Consider the following 19,395-nt stretch of genomic DNA (forward strand, 5'->3'; position numbering starts at 1 on the left):
CATCCAAATTAGTTGTTGTGAATGCAATAAATCTAGACAGATTTAGTGAACATTTTTTCTAAATCTTTGATTATTAATTTTGATCGGACAGAGGGAGTAGTAGTAATGGTCTAACGCTCACGCGCATTTTTAAGCTAAACTGCACCAACCTGACCTGATGCGGCACCAATAGCCGAATGAATACAGACATACGCCGGCCGCGGCTTGCAACTGCTTGCAACAGCACACGCACGACGTCCACCGTCTCCCAATACGCGGTTCAATGTAGCAGTATCAATCAGTCATAGTATCAACCAACCCAACCGTCTGACCCAACAATCATCAGATGGCAAAATGCAAGTGCAACAACGTGCCGCCGTCAACCCTCTGAAGTCTGAATCATGTCTGTCCTAGCACACACGGTGTCACCCAACAACCTCGGCCGCAACTAGGCGGAGCAGCAGCCGCCCGTGTTGACCGGCGAGACGTCGTCCTTGGCGCCGACGTCGATGGTCTTGCCCCTGGGCGGCGCGGCGGGGTCGTCGCCGATGTCGAGCGCCTTCTTGCTGACCACGCGGTAGATCTCGCCGAGCACCTCCGTGAAGGCGCCCTCCACGTTGGTGGCCTCCAGCGCCGACGTCTCCATGCAGAAGGTGCGGTGCCGCTCCGCGAAGGCCCTGGCCTCCTCGGGCGAGACGGCGCGCAGGTGGCGCAGGTCCGCCTTGTTGCCGACCAGCATCACCACGATGTTGGCGTCCGTGTGGTCCCGCAGCTCCGTCAGCCACCGCTCCGCGTTCTCGAACGTGATGTGGCGGGTCACGTCGTAGACCACCAGCGCGCCCACGGCCCCGCGGTAGTAGGCGCTGGTGATGGCCCGGTACCTGGAGGATGGAGATGATGCGGCGCACGATGCGCGCGTTAGGCAGAACGAGTCAGGCTGTTGCGTAAAGTGATTTTTGTATTTTCTCAAGGAAGATAAGCACGTAATAACAACGTGTTAGTGTAGAAATGTGGCAAGAAGCAATCAGAAAGTTGCGCATTGTGGTTTAAACTTGTCATGGGCATCATCAATCCTGACGCTCAATGAATCACTGCTAGATTGAGTCTTGAATGAGAGGGCCTGATGATATATCTATTGAAAGTTTGAAACAGCTCCTAGTTGTGCACAAATCAAGCATGGGAGCAACGTGAAAAGAAAACATGCATCGCGAGTCCTTGAATTCAACCAATACTAAACATACTAGCAAATTAGTCCTGACGAAACAAGCTTAATCAAGCTGAATCATAGAGACGACAAGCAGAGCGAGCTATCCGCGAAAGACCTCGTGGGCAGAGCAATACGTCAAACATGTAGCGGGCGGGCAGAACAAAAGCGGGTGTGGCAGTACGCACCTTTCTTGCCCCGCGGTGTCCCAGATCTGCGCCTTGACGAGCTTGCCGTCGACGCGGACGGTCTTGGTGGCGAACTCGACGCCGATGGTGGACCTGGTGTCGAGGCTGAACTCGTCCCTGGCGAAGCGCGAGAGCAGGTTGGACTTGCCCACGCCGCTGTCCCCGATCAGCACCACCTTGAACAGGTAGTCGTACTCCTCCTCCGCGCGGTACGCCACCGCCATCTCTCTTGTCAAGACCTCAACAACTGCCTGATGCTTGATCGATCGGTCGATCGCTTGATTCGGCTGGCGGCGGTTTTGATCTCGTCCCCCTTCCCGCGCGCCGGTGCGAGGAGCTAAATAATACCGGCCCGCTCGAGGTACAGCGATACAAAGGCAACGCGGTGCGGCGCGGCGCGTTTCTCTTGCTTTCGGTTGCGTTGTTTGCTTTGGGGGAAAGTATCGGGGAGAAGAGAAGAGAAGAGAAGAGGCGAAGAGGTCGCCGCGGTTGCTGGGCCTTTGGTGAGGGGATTGGACTTGGACGACAGATGATGACGACGATCCAGCCGTTGTCCAGGTCTCGGTTCCGTCTCCGTGACCGGGCAGCCGTATACATACATGTGTCAACGACTCTTTTTATCTCGATATAATGATAGAAAATTAAACTGGGAATATTAGCATGTTGTTGTCGGGCTTGACCTGGCCGGCTTCGTGTGTTTTCACATCTCTTTTGCTTCTCCTTTCATTTTCGTGTGCTCATTCGGCACGACTGGTCTTCACGTCTCATTATTTGGCTGGGGATGGGTGCAGAGTTCTACACCCTCCATCTCAGTTTACTAGTTTTTTTTCCGTATCTCTAGATCGCCAATTTAATCTACATAATTTAAATTATATTTATATAATGTAAGCTTGATCAGATTTGCGACCTAGGGATACACGTACATCTAGTAAATTAAAAATGGAAGCTTGGGATAGGTGAGCACATCCTTCAAGCAAGATTCTTGCAGCAAGAAACATTTGGGGAAGCACGGTGCATTATAACTATACAAAAAAATTACAACCACATTAACCATAGTTTTAGTGGAAGTCTTCTATTTGCACGTTGCAGCCACTGAAGTATCACCATGACAGCATGACTCCACGAGTTGAAAAACTGACAGACAACACCATAATCTCTCATGTTCAGCGCAACGTTGTTTAATCAGGATTAGCATATCAGAAACATTGTTGTCCGGGGGCAATCGACGCGATTCAGAGCAACACAAGGCGAATACCCAAAGCACGACTAGCCAGCATTCAACTGCTCCTGAGGGGTTTTGTAATATGTACAGCAGTACAGAAGAACACATGTTTCTGTTTGTTCGAGAGTAACCAATAGATATATGTACAGTTCAGTTTCTGGACAAGCCACTATGAGACTTCCTTTTAGATACACATGTACCGTCACTTTAAACATTTCTACATTTGAATAGAACGATCAATGTTATGGCTGTACAGTTTCAGGAAGCTGAGTTACTCCCCCAATCACAATAAGCGAACGACAAATTACAGGTAGCAGAATGGTCTACCGCTTCTTTATGTACAAAATTGAGTTGAATGTTTTTTTGTCGGAAGCAAATAACTTGGTGAGTTTGTTCCTGCTCGTTATCCGCTTCTTCTACCCGCACACAGAGCTGTTGTCTTGCAGATGGGGCATAGGTTCTTTACCGTAAGCCAGTGTTTTACGCACTCCGCATGGTATCTGTGACCACAATCCAGGGTTCCAATACAGTCCGCAGCCCTGTACTCTTCCTGCAAGATGCAATGGGAACACTTCTTCAGAACTAGAAACTGGAATTGATTCGATGTGTTCTCAACATTGGCACAAGACTACCGTGAGCAGGCCAAGTTCAAGTGATCAAGGTCATTAAGCATGCAATTTGACAATTCAGCATAGATTTGATGGCATGCTGATGATTCATAGTTTAGAACAGCTGAAAATTTACTTGATGAGGTAACAAATTATACGGTGAAAGTCAAGGACCTGGCATATTATGCACGCCTCATTTTCTGCGGAAGACTCAGATGACTGATGAGACATGCAGGATGTTCCTGGCACATATAAGCTAGTCTTCAATTTATCTACGATGTGGCTTTTTGCCAGACCTGTATTGACGTCTCCGATGTGCTCTTCTAATGCTAAAAGCTCCTGCAATGGAAATAAAAGATTAAATCAGATGAAACATATTATGCAATGTTAAGTCAAAGACGTTGAATGGGCTTTACATACCTCATAGGTCATGCTGTCTATATCTAGTCGCATATCGCTATGCTCATCTACAACACTTGACACCTCATACAATCTCGAAAAATCCATCATTGTACCACGCTGCTGCAGCGCCAACCAATAGTTATATGAATGTGCATCATAGACGTCCTTAACAGAAACAAAAATGGAGGATTTACAAAAGGTCTACATCCTAACGCAGGTTGGATAACTGGACTTAAAGTTAAGTCACTATCCCTAGTAAAATGATAAGCCAAGAATCTTACACATCACATCTCATCCTTAACATAAAAAGAGCAGGGGATTCTAAATATTCAGCATTCTAAAGAAGACTGCCCAAATGGATTTCAAATTAAGACTTCATCTGCTGAAACAATCAGCGGATAACCCACCAGTCAACTCCATTAAGGTTTTATGTGATCATGCAGGTATTCAGGACATGTTCAGCTTTTATTACATACAGTCGACGGAAGAGATTGATTACATAAGAAGGGTACATGTAAAACATGGTAACATAATAACAAATAATTTGCGGCAGGATGGTAAAAAAATATGAAGTCAAAATGCATAGATAGCTGTCCTCCCATTGTCCAGAAATAAAAGCAACAAAAGATAGCATGAGGCTATTTCAAATGTGAGAAACTTGTAGGCCTGCAGGATTCGTACAACACAAGAAGCATCAAAGAAAATAACTTATGGATCTAGTAAACAACATATGGCTTAAAGCAGCTCAATAAGAAATCCCCAAGAATATTAAAAATTAACAACAATGCAGTGATAACATTTCCAGAACAAGATAACTGAAAGTCTGGCAGCTTTCAGCTATATCTGAACATCCTTTGAAGGACATCTCCCATTTAGAAGTCGGTAAAATTTTCCAGGTTGTAAGATGCAACATTTCATAACTTGGCACATCAAAGGCATTAAGGTACAAACACACTAAAGCACAAGTCCAGGATATGCAAAACTCGTAGAAGAGTTACCAAGATTATCCACAAAGTTAAAGAACGTACTAGAGATATCACATTACAGAAGACAAAGCAAATGGCAACCCTAACAGTTAAGTTGTTTGATATTTGAATACCAGAAATGGACCAAATGGTAGGCATAAAGTGAATTACAGACTAAACAGAGTTGGCAGAATTCTTACATTCCTATGATTAACTGGATTCACCAGGAATGGATGTTGTGGAGGCCCAAAAGACCGCTCAGAATTAGAGAAGAGAACTGGCGTTCTTGGACCCAAGTGGAGCCGGTTGCCAGAATGATTTATCCCACTATGTAACACGCCATTATTGTGGCATTGTTGGTACGGGATTTGCATTCGTGTATGATCCAGCGGATTATGAGCTTGCATGCTATGCACAGCGTGTTGATGAAAATAAGGTAAAGGCCCTTGGGAAATGGTTGAAGGGCCATTCTGATATTCATGGAAGCCTCCATTCACTATTTCTGTGGCCCCTGAATGTGCAAATCTGCCTGCTGGAAGCAAAATGATACCAGTTATTGTCCCTGAATGGGCAAATCTGACTGCTGAAAGGAAAATGTTACCAATTGTACTTCTGTGTTGTGTATCCACATTTCATTTTGTAGGTGGGACCATTTTCCTAGCCTTCTGAAACTCTTAACATATAAAGCTAAACTACTAGTTTAGCCATCAATGCACAAACTAAATGATGCATTGAACAATGACTTGTATCCCTATAAAGTATAACTTTTTCTGAATCTGTCTTCGTTATCACTAGCAAAGTGAGTTATGTTCCATTAGTTGCTCACATACCTGGAACATTAGTTATTGTATTGACGTATGCCCAGTGTGGTACTCCTTCAGCAATACCATTTGCAGACTGGGAAACCCATGCACTGGTGGCAGGTTGAAAGCACTGACTTGCCTGACTTGATTGATGAAATGTATAATTACCATGCTGTGCTGATTCTGGGTGAGCAGCCATTGAGTTGAACCCACTGGTTCCAGTAATGGAAGATCCCTCCACGGATGGCCAAGTGCTGCGACTTTGGTACTCCGATGGGTTGAATTGTGTGACATTAGGGAAAACATTTGATTCAAAAGAAGGATCCCATGGCCTATGTGTAGGATTCTGAGATGCATGAGAGGATGAACTTGAGCTTGCAAATCCATTAACAAAATGACAACTTCCAGCAGCTGCAACATTTTTCCTTTTGATGAATCCTCTAGCAGTTTCGCTTTCGCCAACAGTTTCATTTCTGGTACTCTCACCCATACTTCCTGAGACAGCTTGGTTTAAAGGCAATCCAAAGCTATGAGCATGAGAAACATATCTGTTCATAGATGTTGACATGCAGGGGTTGTACATACTTGATGGGAGGACAAGACCTGAATCAACACCTAAATTCGGGGGAGAATTATGAACAGGTTGATGTGGATAATTCATGCTCATATTGTAGTAACCCTGCATTTCAGGGAGACCAACGTTCGCAGCATTTCCTACAACTCTGACAGCATGTTGACCACTTTGGTCGGACAAATCATTTCCATTGCGAATTAAATTTTCAGAATGAACGTGAGGATGCCCTCGCTCAGATTCGAGATCAATGACTTGTGGAGCACATACCATTCGATATGCCATAACGTCAATTAATATTTGGCTTAGCTTCAAGAAAGAACCACTGCAAGCTAAGTCAACAACTATGCTTTATCGTCACCTCTTCCTGAAATCAAATTAGAAACCAACTGTTAGAATGACAAAAAATAGTTTTATAGTGCACATTTATTAGGTCACAATGTCAAATATGGGAAGCTTGGAAATTACATAGGAGAAGTTGCAAATGCTCAAACTTGTGTGGTAACATAAAAGAAATGTTACAGATAAACTAAAGAAGATTGTTTTGAATGATTAGCGAAGTTCATTACAGAAGATGTTGCACACAAACATGGAGTGAAGATAAGCAAGCAAGGTAATTAGTCCTGAACATGGCATCCCTAAAGTTTTGGCTTATAGGCCAACAGCACAAGATTAATTCATTTCGACTTCTCTCATGTAGGAAATATGTATTTGAAGTAGGATTGCAATATAATTTATCATAAAATTGCACCAGATCATTATTTATTGCTTACAGAAACCCATCACAATGAAGTAACCTAGCATGACATAATGCATATTCATACATACCCCAATCATTCACAGTTGTTTAATTTTTCATCTGATTTTTGATCTAACCATTCATAGAGTAGTTTTCTAGTCAGTCTACATAATACTGGCTGAAAAAAAAATATCACAAAAGCTAAAAGACTGGATTCTGTGATCAAATCCATTAGAGCTGTGAAATCATTTAACTAAAGAGCATTATTAAATGCCAAATTTGTTATTCGCACATAATGAGAAAGAAATGACCTGTCAATAAACATACATGCACAGTTGTTGTCATGGAGAACAAAATTCTGCTTCAACGAGGGTGAAAGCTAGACATGGACTAATGTACCATAAGTGGCTACTTCCCACTTCGAGCAATTGCAAGGCCATGTCCCGAGAGGCTGATACTTCAACAAAGGGCTTACAAATTCAAGGGCATAAATGCCCATATCGTTGGCAGGCCAGTAGGTCTAGAAAGGATATTTATTTTGCCCTTGGCACTCCCATTTGACATGCTCACTCATATTCCTTCTGAATGAAGCAATATGCCATTACTAACGAGATTTACCAAAGGAAAATCTCCCAAACAAAATATTCATGATCTACATTAAAGAAAGTAACTTTTCTCGCTTAACCATTTACTTCCAAACAAAGGTCGGTGGATGTCGTCTATAGGTAAAACAAGGAAGTGCATGAGACAGATGCCCACTTCGAAAGAATGGGTAAAATTTGTTTTAACCATGTAGTTCCTAACACAAATGATCAAACGGAAGTCTTTTTAATTTCATCTGTAAGTTTGACACTAACTAGAAATACATGACATATTATGTAGTATAAGTATGAACTTTTATCAAAAAGGAAAAAATAAGACAAAGGAAGATCCAATGACTATATAGGCATAGGTGTTCCCATCTATTCACAGCCATAATGGTCGATGATATTTCTAATGAACGAAAACAGCAGATGAGTTATGACCGTATAAAAAAAGTGAACAGCCTGCATATGTCTCTTACATGCGGTGACAATGTATGCATCAGCATTCACATCTCAAGGGGTGGAAAAGCTATTGCTGTTCTTTGTACTTCTCAAGGGGTAATAACAGATCGATCAAGATACTCCCATATCTCAAACTTGATATTTTAAATATAGTAAGACATTATATTTTTACAATTTTATTTTTATGAAAGAATATAAAATTAGAAGAAAAAATTATGACAGAAAATCATACAACCCTCCCGCCCATCACCAGTTCGGCTATGTGGTTTAATTCCTAACCGCAGGTTAACCAACACAATTTACCATTTAATCCCACAAACATCCTATCATTGCTACAATACTCCCTCTGTTCTGATGCTTAAGGCGTATACTTCTTAGCGCGTCGGTTAGAGACTGCGGTTCAATACTTGTGGTCCGTTTTATCCCTAATTAGCAGGTGCATACTGGAAGAGCCTCGCCCCTGCTTCCTACGCCCTTCCTTTTTCTCACATCAATTCCCTCATGAGATGTTGAAACATGCACAACCAATTAAACATGCATGCACGGCTAACCTATTGGAGGCATTAACTGCGGGACCACATCAAGAAGAGAAATATTCACGCGTAACTGTCTATCGAGGGAAAAAGCGGCGCTATGTGGAAGAGAAAGGAAAAGAGCAGGATTTGGTTCAACTGTGACACGAATAAAGGAGGGCAATTTTGGAAGAACAGCTCCAAAACAGCACCTGACGTTGTTCGCGCCTTGTTCTTTGACGAAAAACTGAATTTCGTTTTACGCCTTAAGCATGGGAACGGAGGGAGTACAAGACAATTTTCATGCCCTGCAAACTGTTTCATGCAAGAGAGCAGATTCCACTGAACTATTATTTTTTATTGATTACTATATATTTATTTGACTTAGAAAAACTATGCACAACACTCAATTACTCCCAACATAAATATGATATCACCAAAAATGTATCTAAAAATGGTTGCTTCAGAAGTTTAAATGAAACAACAATTACTAAAGGTATTAATTTCTGAATTCAAAATTTTAAAACTATCGGAGCGATGAAGCTGAAATAATGAAGAAAACACAGTACCAGGATGCACCAACAGTTCAAACTGGCGTTAGTAATGTAAAAGGGAGCAATTCTCATACAATGCATAATTCTTGAAGCTGAATATACAGAAGACAACGTAATGGACCAAAAAGGAAGATAATATCATTCATCTATTTGAATATACTGAAAATCCATCAGTCAGATTAATTACTATTTTGTGCCCAAGGAAACCCCAGAATGCCATATGCTGGAGAACTAACTCATGCCTGGCCGCCTGGGTCGCACCACCAAAAACTGAATGTATCATGGTAATGGAAAATAATGTAATCAGCATTAAGAAAACACCTGCGAGCAACTAACATCACATCATAAAACAACAACCAGAATACTAATTACCACAAATTAACAAGAAAACTCATTTTTCTAAAAGTATTCTTCAACTGTCCAACACCTGCTATCGTACCTGGGGCTATATTACCAGCGCAACCAGACTACCAGAGCAGAACACAAATTCCTATATTATCCTATATGTTTGCAAAATAAATTCCTTAAAATCCATAGAGGGTCATTGCAACTAACACAACTTCCACACTAGCCAAAAAGTAACCAGAATTCCAAACGCCCAACCAAACAACTACCAACCTCGCAAAAAGTATGCAGGTGCAACATCCCAAACTCCATTAATGACCCAACCAGACAAAAAGTGCCCCGGTAAGATATTCGTGCCTATCAACGAAATCAAGATTCCCACATTTCTGAGCAGAATTCTCTGCATTAACCGCATGCACATGCTGTTCCATTTTAAAATATGGAGATGATATTGCACATTAAGAATATAAGAGAAGCATCATAGTGCCACCTAAACACACAACATAAGCGCATCTCAACGCCCACCAACCACCCCCTTCCCCCAAAACCAAATGCGCGAGCAGATAAAGCTGAGCAGATTAGGCAAATCCAATAGTTTCTAAATTGTAGTTACTACTAACCGTAGACGAGAAAATCATCAACAATACGGAGCAAAACTAACTGAATGAATGGGCATGCACTCTTGTGCTCTTGCCGTCGCTCTACCACCAAATTACAAACAAAACTTGCGAGCTGTGCCATTCATAAATCATTATTGCTGCCTACTCCGCCGTTCCTAAACGAATCGCAGTCGCCCAAGGAATCCAATTCCTTTCTCCTAGCTTCCACCCAACTCAATCCAGCGCGAATAAAACCCGGAGATGGAATTTGGCAGATGGTCACCTCATGGAGCACGCGATCCGATCGGCGAAGCGGGGAGGTGAGCCGGCCGGCGGGCGGAATCTGGTGTGGTTCGCCTCGCCTCAGGAATCGCGCGCGCGGAGGAGAGGAGCGATCGCCCACCGCGGTGGGACGAGCGGGGGCGATCGTCGGGTGGGGAGAGGAAGGGGATCGGGCGGAGGAACTGGCGGAGGGACGGAGGGTAGCGTATTTATAAGCACAAAGAAGCTTTTTTTAGAGAAAGGAAGAGGAAGAGGATGAGAGAGATGGGGAAGAGGAGGAGGAGGAGGCTCTGCCTGCTAACATTTTTGGTTGGGCACAAAAGGGAATAACGAGTGAAGGATATATCTTATGTGTCTTTTGTTATTCTTTCTTGCTTCTCTTATTTGGTGACCTATGTGGAGTGTTTGTGTGAAAAATTGAGCATGCCCGGCCTGTAAAATATGCTCTCTTTTTCTAAAATAAAAATGGTTAGCTTTAGTGTTAGAAGGGGGGTTCTTGCTCTCAAGTAGTACTCTCTCTGTACAAAACAAAGTTGGCAACATTTAAATAGTTTTTTTTGTGAGAAGGCAAGATTTAAATAGTTGCGCACATGATTTAGCAGGTGTGGTTCTCGAGGACTGTTTTGCGACATGAGGCAAAGCTAGGTTAATTTCGTTATGGAATGGAACCTCGATCAAGGACGGCAGATATAGCGGATGATGTAGCATCTGGAGATAGATAAGTGATGTGGTTGTTGAATCGTCATTGATCACATAAAATAAAACCGTAGTAGCAGTGAGGTGGGAGTTTCGTGACCCACCAAGAAATATATGGGAGGGGTGGGAGACTTGCCTTGGCTTAGGATGGCAGTTGATGAGACAAAGTCGTGTCGTTGTGTACGCTTGTTAGGGTTAGCAAGTGTGTGCACACTCTTTTTGGTAAATCTTATTGCATCTCATGGGATTAATAAAAACATGTCCATATATTTACGGGCAACATACTTTTTGTGTCGCATTTTCACCAGCTTGGTACATGCACACAAACAAAGTACTTCCTCCGTCCCAAAATGTAAGGCGTCTAAGGACTGGTCAAAAGTTAAACTTTACTAACTTTGACAAAATATTTAGAAAAATATATTTACATCTATAATATCGAATGAAAATATTAAGAAAATATATTTTATGGTGAATCTATTCATGTTGATTCAGTACTGTAAATGTTTATATTTTTGTATATAAACTTGGTCAAACTTAAAAATTGTTGATTTTTGACTAATCCTTAGACGCCTTACATTTTGGGACGGAGGGAGTAGTAAATTTCGAGAAATGGACACACGTACATTTATTAAATGACTTTGTGTGACCTATTAGGACCTCTTTGATTCAAAGGATTTTCAAAGAAATATAGGGGGATTTCAATCGTTAGAAATTATTCCCACATTGTATGTTTGATTCATATGATCGTAAACATAGGATTTTTTTCCCCTTGAGATTCATGTGTACTAGATTTCATAATAAAAATTACATCCACTCTGACCTCTTTCAAAGAATCCTACTTATTTTATGCACATTCAAATGGCCTTTCAATCATGTATCAAAATGGCATGCTACTCTAATCATGTGCTTTTTAATTTCCCACATCTTATTAATCCTGCTAATTAAAAAGGCCATTGACCTCATCCAAAACAATTAGATAGATGTTTGTGAACGATTATACCAGTATTCGTATGAATATGGAGTACCCCATAAAACATGAAGACATATGTCTACGTGCGGGGAGGAGGGAATCTTCTGGATTGTTCGGCCCTTGTCTTACAAGGGAATGACTCGTGCATGGATATGAAGAAATGTTGAATACGGGATGAAGGCCAACTAAAGATAATATTTCCTTGCTTTTGGTATGATCAAGAAAATGCCCTAGATTGGATTTTCACTTGAAGGAGAAGATAAGGATTATATGTAAGGACCCGAAAGCCTGGAAGAGACACTAGCAACTTCCATCTATGCAAGCACCGCCAAAACTCACCATAAACTTTAGGCGATCTAGGGTTCAATTTTAGCCACGTATCTCTTATTGTGATCATATCTGATCTTATAAGAAAATCCATCTGCATGTAGCAGGTAGGTTGTTGCCTATATTGAAAATCTTGTTGTTTTAAAATAAAAAATCACATTTACAAGTTTCAAAAAAAACTGAAAAAATAAATATGGATGTAGCCAATTATGTATCCAACAAACACGTAAAATATTAACTTAACATACTTTGTATTCTTATCTACACAAAAATAAGAAACATGTAGGTCTGAATATATATGTTTTCAAAGTTCCAAATTTATTGGATTTTTTATTTTTTTAGTATCCCACAATACAAAGAATTTGCAGTGGAATTTCTCATGCTTGTAAGTTATTTTTTTGAAACATATGAGTGTTGTTTTTGATTTATTTTCAAAAACGAAGGGATCAGTGGAGTTTGGGAGCCAAAGGCACTTTCCGGTAACATACACCAAATTTAAGATATTTTATTCACCCTCCGCTAGTCGATACACCAGATCTTTCATCTATTTACTTTTACGACCAACCGTACGATTGATATTGATTACGAAGAAGATCGTTGTTGTAACATACGCTTTCAGAACAATAGCAAGGCTTTTCTAATAAAAAATTAAGTTTATGTTGCAAAGTATGTTTCTAATTACATGTCTACTTTGCTGCAAAGTGTTACTATTTAAAAAAAAACTTTATTGCTGATTGAATCGTATGCCGTTAGGTAAATAGCAGCATACCTGCTAAACATGTTAGGAATTCAGGTGCATTTAGCTTTTTTTCGAAAAGTACACCAATCTATTGATAATTATTAACACGATATAAGAAATTTAGATGGCATTTACCTTTGAATCGACTTACTAGTAAACCTTCGTTTCTGCCTGAAAGAAACCCAGTCTATACATTTAGCCATTTGCATAGGATCATTTTACTATCACCCTTGTTTTGCAAGATGGTCTAACATTGAGAACGACAAGACATATATGTACCCAAAAGGTTCATCATCAATAATAGAGTTGGTATTTGTTGGTTGTAATCTGTCACACACATGTGACAAGTGATTATCTATCATTATGGACGTATAGTATGTTATCACTTGCTTTTCTCTCTCCTCTGATTTTTATATTTGAATGGAAGGAACAAAGTGTTTTATGCTATCTTAGCATTTATTAGAACAGGGTGAAGTCCAACACAAGCAACTAATTTATCACCTTCCATGAATGCACAAAAAAAGGAACCTTGGGTCATGGGTAACTTCTTTTTTTGAAACAGGTCATGGGTAACTTGATCCTTTTTGCCTCCACATAGGTATAATAAGTACAATGTTTTTAATCAATTTCATGTCGCTCTGGTCTTTGGAGGAGGTGGCCCCTCCTTTCACTATTTTCACTATGCTTAGAGCAACTCTAGCAAATCCCGTACAACTGGCAAAAGTGTTAAAAAAAGGTTCATTTTACGGTTTGGTGGGGAGGGGGATAAGTCTAGACTAGATATCGTGAAAAGGCTAAAATTGTAAAAAGAATAAGGTAAACCCCAGAAAAGTGACTCCCCATGCTGCATATTTGCATATTTTGCAGTACTCTAGTGCATTTAAGTATAGCAAAACCCAAAAAAAAAACCAAGAGGAAAGTTTCGGGTCACTTCCTCCATTCGTCTCTCTCATTTATGCTCTGCCCCATTCACCGCCTGCATTGGCACCTTCTCTTCCCGCTCTGGCGGATGCTCAACTGTTCTGCCACCATCCATGTGGCCCACAACCCGAGACACGGTTCTCCCACATTTTCCTGCCACCACCGGTCCTCCTTGGCTCCTTGCCGCCTGATGCGCGTGAGACACACGTCCGTTGGGAACCCCAAGAGGAAGGTGTGATGTGCACAGCAGTAAGTTTTCCCTCAGAAAGAAACCAAGGTTTATCGAACCAGTAGGAGCCAAGAAGCACGTTGAAGGTTGTTGGTGGCGAAGTGTAGTGCGGCGCAACACCAGGGATTCCGGCGCCAACGTGGAACCTGCACAACACAATCACAGTACTTTGCCCCAACGTAACAGTGAGGTTGTCAATCTCACCGGCTTGCTGTAAACAAAGGATTAGATGTATAGTGTGGATGATGATGTTTGTTTGCGAAGAACAGTAAAGAACAATTGCAGTAGATTGTATTTCAGATGTAAAGAATAGGACCGGGGTCCACAGTTCACTAGTGGTGTCTCTCCCATAAGATAAACAGATGTTGGGTGAACAAATTACAGTTGGGCAATTGACAAATAAAGAAGGAATAACAATGCACATACAAATATCATGATGAGTACTATGAGATTTAATCAGGGCATTACGACAAAGTACATAGACCGCTATCCAGCATGCATCTATGCCTAAAAAGTCCACTTTCAGGTTATCATCCGAACCCCTTCTGGTATTAAGTTGCAAGCAACAGATAATTGCATTAAGTATGGTGCGTAATGTAATCAACACAAATATCCTTAGACAAAGCATCGATGTTTTATCCCTAGTGGCAACAGCACATCCACAACCTTAGAACTTTCTGTCACTGTCCCAGATTTAATGGAGGCATGAACCCACTATCGAGCATAAATACTCCCTCTTGGAGTCACAAGTATCAACTTGGCCAGAGCCTCTACTAGCAACGGAGAGCATGCAAGAACATAAACAACATATATGATAGACTGATAATCAACTTGACATAGTATTCAATATTCATCGGATCCCAACAAACACAACATGTAGCATTACAAATAGAAGATCTTGATCATGATAGGCAGCTCACAAGATCTAACATGATAGCACAATGAGGAGAAGACAACCATCTAGCTACTGCTATGGACCCATAGTCCAGGGGTGAACTACTCACACATCGATCCGGAGGCGATCATGGCGATGAAGAGACCTCCGGGAGATGATTCCCCTCTCCGGCAGGGTGCTGGAGGCGATCTCCTGAATCCCCCGAGATGGGATTGGCGGCGGCGTCTCTGGAAGGTTTTCCGTATCGTGGCTCCCGGTACTGGGGGTTTCGCGACGAAGACTATATGTAGGCGGAAGGGCAGGTCAGGGGGCGTCACGAGGGGCCCACACAGTAGGCCGGCGCGGCCAGGGCTTGGGCCGCGCCGCCCTATTGTGTGGTCACCTCGTGGCCCCACTTCGTTTCCTCTTCGGACTTCTGGAAGCTTCGTGGAAAAATAGGCCCCTGGGCGTTGATTTCGTCCAATTCCGAGAATATTTCCTTACTAGGATTTCTGAAACCAAAAACAGCAGAAAACAGCAACTGGCTCTTCGGCATCTCGTCAATTGGTTAGTGCCGGAAACGGAAAAACGTTTGTACACGCAGGCACGGGTACACGAGCTATCTCGCCTCCCATTACTCGGTGATTCGGACAAGTAGCTCACGTGGGTTGAAGTTTTTTTGCATCTGACCCTAGCAGATAGGACGTGTCCTGCAATAGTGCAATACTATCTCTGTGTAGCTACATGTCCTCTCTCCCCAAGCACTTCCGCGGTGGCCATGGCAAGCTCCGACCTAGGAGCGGCAGATTCATTGCTTCGGCCATGACGTCGTGCAGCCCGTAGGACGTGCCTCCCCGTCCCGGCCGTGCCCGTTGCCTCCCCGCACCGGCCACGCCCCTGACTCCTCGCCCGGCCCCCCATCGGCCATCGCCTCCCTGGCCACGCCCGTGCCTCCTTGCGCCGGGTGCGCTAGTCGCCGCTCCGGCCTGGCCGCTCCCATCGCCGCCCCGTCCTGAGTTCGCGGGAGCTGCAGCGCAAGCCTGACGGCGTGCTGAGTTCGCGGGAGCTGGAGGCCGAGCGAGCAGCGAGCGACGCGAGTTCTTCCATGCGGTTCACTGGCGGGCAGAGGAGGCCGTGGCGAGGATGGCGGCTAACGCGGTGGGACAGGAGGGCGCTGAGTGGCTGGAGCGGTCTGAATTCTTTGACGGAGGCGGGCACACACGCCTAAGCTGTGGAGCTCGAGCTCGCCTTATGGAAGGGCAGGGACGAGCGCATCCCCAAGTTCGAGCAGGTGGGAAATAGCGGGAGTTCGCGTGTCCAGCTCGGTCCCTCCTGCCGTCGTGGCCCTGGTCAACGAGATTGGCTCCGCAACCGCCATCCCCGACTCCCGGAACCTAAGGTCTCCGTCGACATGTCCGTCACCTTCCCCGACCTCTAGCAGGCACGCTCAGGGGATAACCTAAGTATCCTGGCGAGCGCATTGGGCCACAAGGACGCCTACTCCGGCACGCGCGTCCTGCTCACCGCCGCTGACACCGGCAATGTCGTCTCCAAGGGCAGCCACTCCGTTTGTAGCATCACGAAGAAACCACCGCCCAAGCCGTCCCCAGCTCACAAGATCAAAATGTGATTTGCTACTAGTCCTACTGCTAGGTGCTGCCACTTACTCGGAGGGAGTATCTCTACTAGCATTGGCAGAAATAAAAGCAAACAAGTAGCGATGTGTGTACTGAATCCATCCCATGGATATTGTGTTCGTACGATGTATGTATTGCCAGTTCAGTTAACTGAGCATCTCTGCTCTGCTGCCCGATAGAAGAGTGCAATCGCTGTTGGGTCCTAGCTAGCTACCAGAGGCGAGGAAGGGGCATCAGCTAGCTGTCGAAGGGTTCCGGCGGTGGGGCGGAGCGACTGCGAGGCGTCGGAGGTTGGCCGAGGGAGCAGCCGGAGATGAGCGGAGGGCACCCTCTCATGCCTTTTTTCTCCAGGGCATTGTCGCGACCAGAGGAGAGCCGGGGGAGCCGGCGTGCATCACCTCCAGGGCTCTGTCTCCGCCTGAGCCCTGAGGTGGGCGCAGCATCGGCGGCTAGACCAGACAGGCAAAGCTCGGCCCGAGAATAGCTTGTTCAGCCGGACAGCCATGCTGTTCATATGTGTCACGCAGATATGCGAGAAGGACGAGACCACTGAAAATTTGAAGAAGAGGACAGCTAAGGATGAAGATGATATACAGAGAGGCCTGGCCTACGGACGGGGCGCGTTGATTAAAAAAAGGCCTATGACAGGAAAGAACACGATGGATTTGAGTATAACGATGGGACATAACGTGAATGAGGGGCCAACCTGTAAGATTGTTGCACGAATCTCGAACAGGTACATGTGGATAGGATAGCTTCCTTACACATACGTGGGTGTACAAAATCCATTCTCGTGCCGGAAAATTCATAATAATGACATATAATGTGTATAAAATATGTGAGTATCATCATAAAAGTAGCATGGAACATAAGAAATTATAGATACGTTTGGGACGTATCAAGCATCCCCAAGCTTAGTTCTTACTCGCCCTCGAGTAGGTAAACGATAACAAAGATAATTTCTGAAGTGACATGCTATCATAATCTTGATCATACTATTGTAAGCATATGAGATGAATGCAACGATTCGAAGCAATGATGAAGATAATGAGTAAACAAATGAATCATATAGCAAAGACTTTTCATAAATAGTACTTTCAAGACAAGCATCAATAAGACTTGCATAAGAGTTACTCATAAAACAATAAATTCAAAGTAAAGGCATTGAAGCAACACAAAGGAAGATATAAGTTTCAGCGGTTGCTATCAACTTCAACATATTTATCTCATGGATAATTGTCAACACAAAGTAATATAACAAGTGCAATAGGTAAACATGTAAGAATCAATGCACACAGTTGATACAAGTGTTTGCTTCTAGGATAGAAAGAAGTAGGTAAACTGACTCAACAATAAAGTAGAAGATAGGCCCTTCGCAGAGGGAAGCATGGATTACTATATTTGTGCTAGAGCTTTTCATTTTGAAAACAAGAAACAATTTTGTCAACGGTAGTAATAAAGCATATGTGTTATGTATAAGATATCCTATAAGTTGCAAGCCTCATGCATAGTATACTAATAGTGCTCGCACCTTGTCCTAATTAGCTTGGATTAACACGGATTATCATTGCATAGCATATGTTTCAACCAAGTGTCACAAAGGGGTACCTCTATGCCGCATGTACAAAGGTCTAAGGAGAAAGTTCGCATTGGATTTCTCGCTTTTGATTATTCTCAACTTAGACATCCATACCGGGACAACATAGACAACAGATAATGGACTCCTCTTTAATGCATAAGCATTCAACAACAGTTAATATTCTCATAAGAGATTGAGGATTTGTGTCCAAACTGAAACTTCCACCATGAATCATGGCTTTAGTTAGCGGCCCAATGTTCTTCTCTAACAGTATGCATACTCAAACCATTTGATCATGAAAATCGCCCTTACTTCAGACAAGACGAACATGCATAGCAACTCACATGATATTCAACAAAGGTAAAAGTTGATGGCGTCCCCAGAAACATGGTTACCGCTCAACAAGCAACTTATTAAGAAATAAGATACATAAGTACATATTCTTCACCACAATAGTTTTTAAGGTTATTTGTCCCATGAGCTATATATTGTAAAGGCAAAGAATAGAAGTTTAAAGGTAGCACTCAAGTAATATACTTTGGAATGGCGGAGAAATACCACGTGGTAGGTAGGTATGGTGGACACAAAGGGCATAGTATTTGGCTCAAGGATTTGGATGCACGAGAAGAATTCCTCTCAATACAAGGCTAGGCTAGCAAGGTTGTTTGAAGCAAACTCAAGTATAAAAGGTGCAGCAAAGCTCACATATGAACATATTGTAACTATTATAAGACTTTACATTGTCTCCTTGTTGTTCAAACAGCTTAACCAGAAAATATCTAGACTCTAGAGATCAATCATGCAAACCAAATTTTAACAAGCTCTATGTAGTTATTCATTAATAGGTACAAGGTACATGATGCAAGAGCTTAAACATGATCTATATGAGCACAACAATTGCCAAGTATCATATTATTCAAGACATTATACCATTTACCACATGCGGCATTTTCCGTTTCCAACCATATAGCAATGAATGAAATAGTCCAACTGACATGGGCATACCCTTCGGGTACCCATTATTAGTATACCTGGCTCGACCCAATATGGAGAAGACCCAATATGGAGAAGGCCCAACAAGGCAACCCGAAGGAGTAGTCGACTAGGACTCTTGTAAAACCCTAGGCTGGTTGCATATATAAAGCTAGCCAGGGCACCCGAAATAAAGAGGCCAATAGATAGACAGAATAACATAGCTCCACTACGGCGACACCCTGTAAACACATCTATGATCATATACTGGATTGCTAGCAGCACGTAGGGATCCTCCACCGAGGGGACCCGAAGCTGGGTACGTCGTGTGCCTAATCTCGATCCCGGAATCTCCATCGTCGCTCTCCCGAAACCCTAGTCTACAATACGTAGGCATTGCCGAGGTACTCCCTCGTCAATTGGCGCCGTCTG

The 19,395-nt window shown here is 43.1% G+C and overlaps 2 protein-coding genes across 5 annotated transcripts; both read right to left on the reverse strand.

The window, feature by feature from the left end:
- Positions 1 to 263: 263 nt before the first annotated feature.
- On the reverse strand, positions 264 to 1,914 carry LOC127343247 (ras-related protein RABA1f). Its single transcript, XM_051369375.2, has 2 exons — positions 1,372 to 1,914; positions 264 to 860 (listed from the first exon to the last, which is right to left on the reverse strand). Exons 1-2 carry the CDS (start codon positions 1,593 to 1,595, stop codon positions 428 to 430), a joined length of 657 nt encoding a protein of 218 aa, XP_051225335.1. The 5' UTR covers positions 1,596 to 1,914; the 3' UTR covers positions 264 to 427.
- An 881-nt stretch (positions 1,915 to 2,795) lies between these two features.
- On the reverse strand, positions 2,796 to 10,308 carry LOC127343246 (probable E3 ubiquitin-protein ligase ZFP1). Of its 4 annotated transcripts, XM_071828313.1 has the most exons (7): positions 10,021 to 10,307; positions 8,981 to 9,063; positions 5,399 to 6,309; positions 4,769 to 5,100; positions 3,622 to 3,723; positions 3,376 to 3,540; positions 2,796 to 3,143 (listed from the first exon to the last, which is right to left on the reverse strand). In XM_071828313.1, exons 3-7 carry the CDS (start codon positions 6,225 to 6,227, stop codon positions 2,997 to 2,999), a joined length of 1,575 nt encoding a protein of 524 aa, XP_071684414.1. In that variant the 5' UTR covers positions 6,228 to 6,309; positions 8,981 to 9,063; positions 10,021 to 10,307; the 3' UTR covers positions 2,796 to 2,996. The 4 variants fall into 4 exon arrangements, with proteins under 4 accessions (XP_071684414.1, XP_051225334.1, XP_051225333.1 ...); XM_051369374.1 differs by lacking the exon at positions 8,981 to 9,063 and having other exon boundaries at positions 3,622 to 3,720; positions 10,021 to 10,308; XM_051369373.1 differs by lacking the exon at positions 8,981 to 9,063.
- Between the last annotated feature and the right edge of the window lie 9,087 nt (positions 10,309 to 19,395).

This window comes from Lolium perenne, chromosome 3 (assembly GCF_019359855.2).
Source record: "Lolium perenne isolate Kyuss_39 chromosome 3, Kyuss_2.0, whole genome shotgun sequence".
NCBI lineage: Eukaryota > Viridiplantae > Streptophyta > Magnoliopsida > Poales > Poaceae > Lolium > Lolium perenne.

Coding starts and splice junctions, on each gene's coding strand:
- LOC127343246 (XM_051369373.1), bottom strand. CDS start 6,227: ATGGCATATCGAATGGTATGTGCTCCACAAGTCATTGATCTCGAATCT. Junction 5,101..5,398: donor TACAATAACTAATGTTCCAG/GTATGTGAGCAA, acceptor TTTTGCTTCCAG/CAGGCAGATTTGCACATTCA. Junction 3,541..3,621: donor TAGACAGCATGACCTATGAG/GTATGTAAAGCC, acceptor TTTCCATTGCAG/GAGCTTTTAGCATTAGAAGA.
- LOC127343247 (XM_051369375.2), bottom strand. CDS start 1,595: ATGGCGGTGGCGTACCGCGCGGAGGAGGAGTACGACTACCTGTTCAAG. Junction 861..1,371: donor GACACCGCGGGGCAAGAAAG/GTGCGTACTGCC, acceptor TCCATCCTCCAG/GTACCGGGCCATCACCAGCG.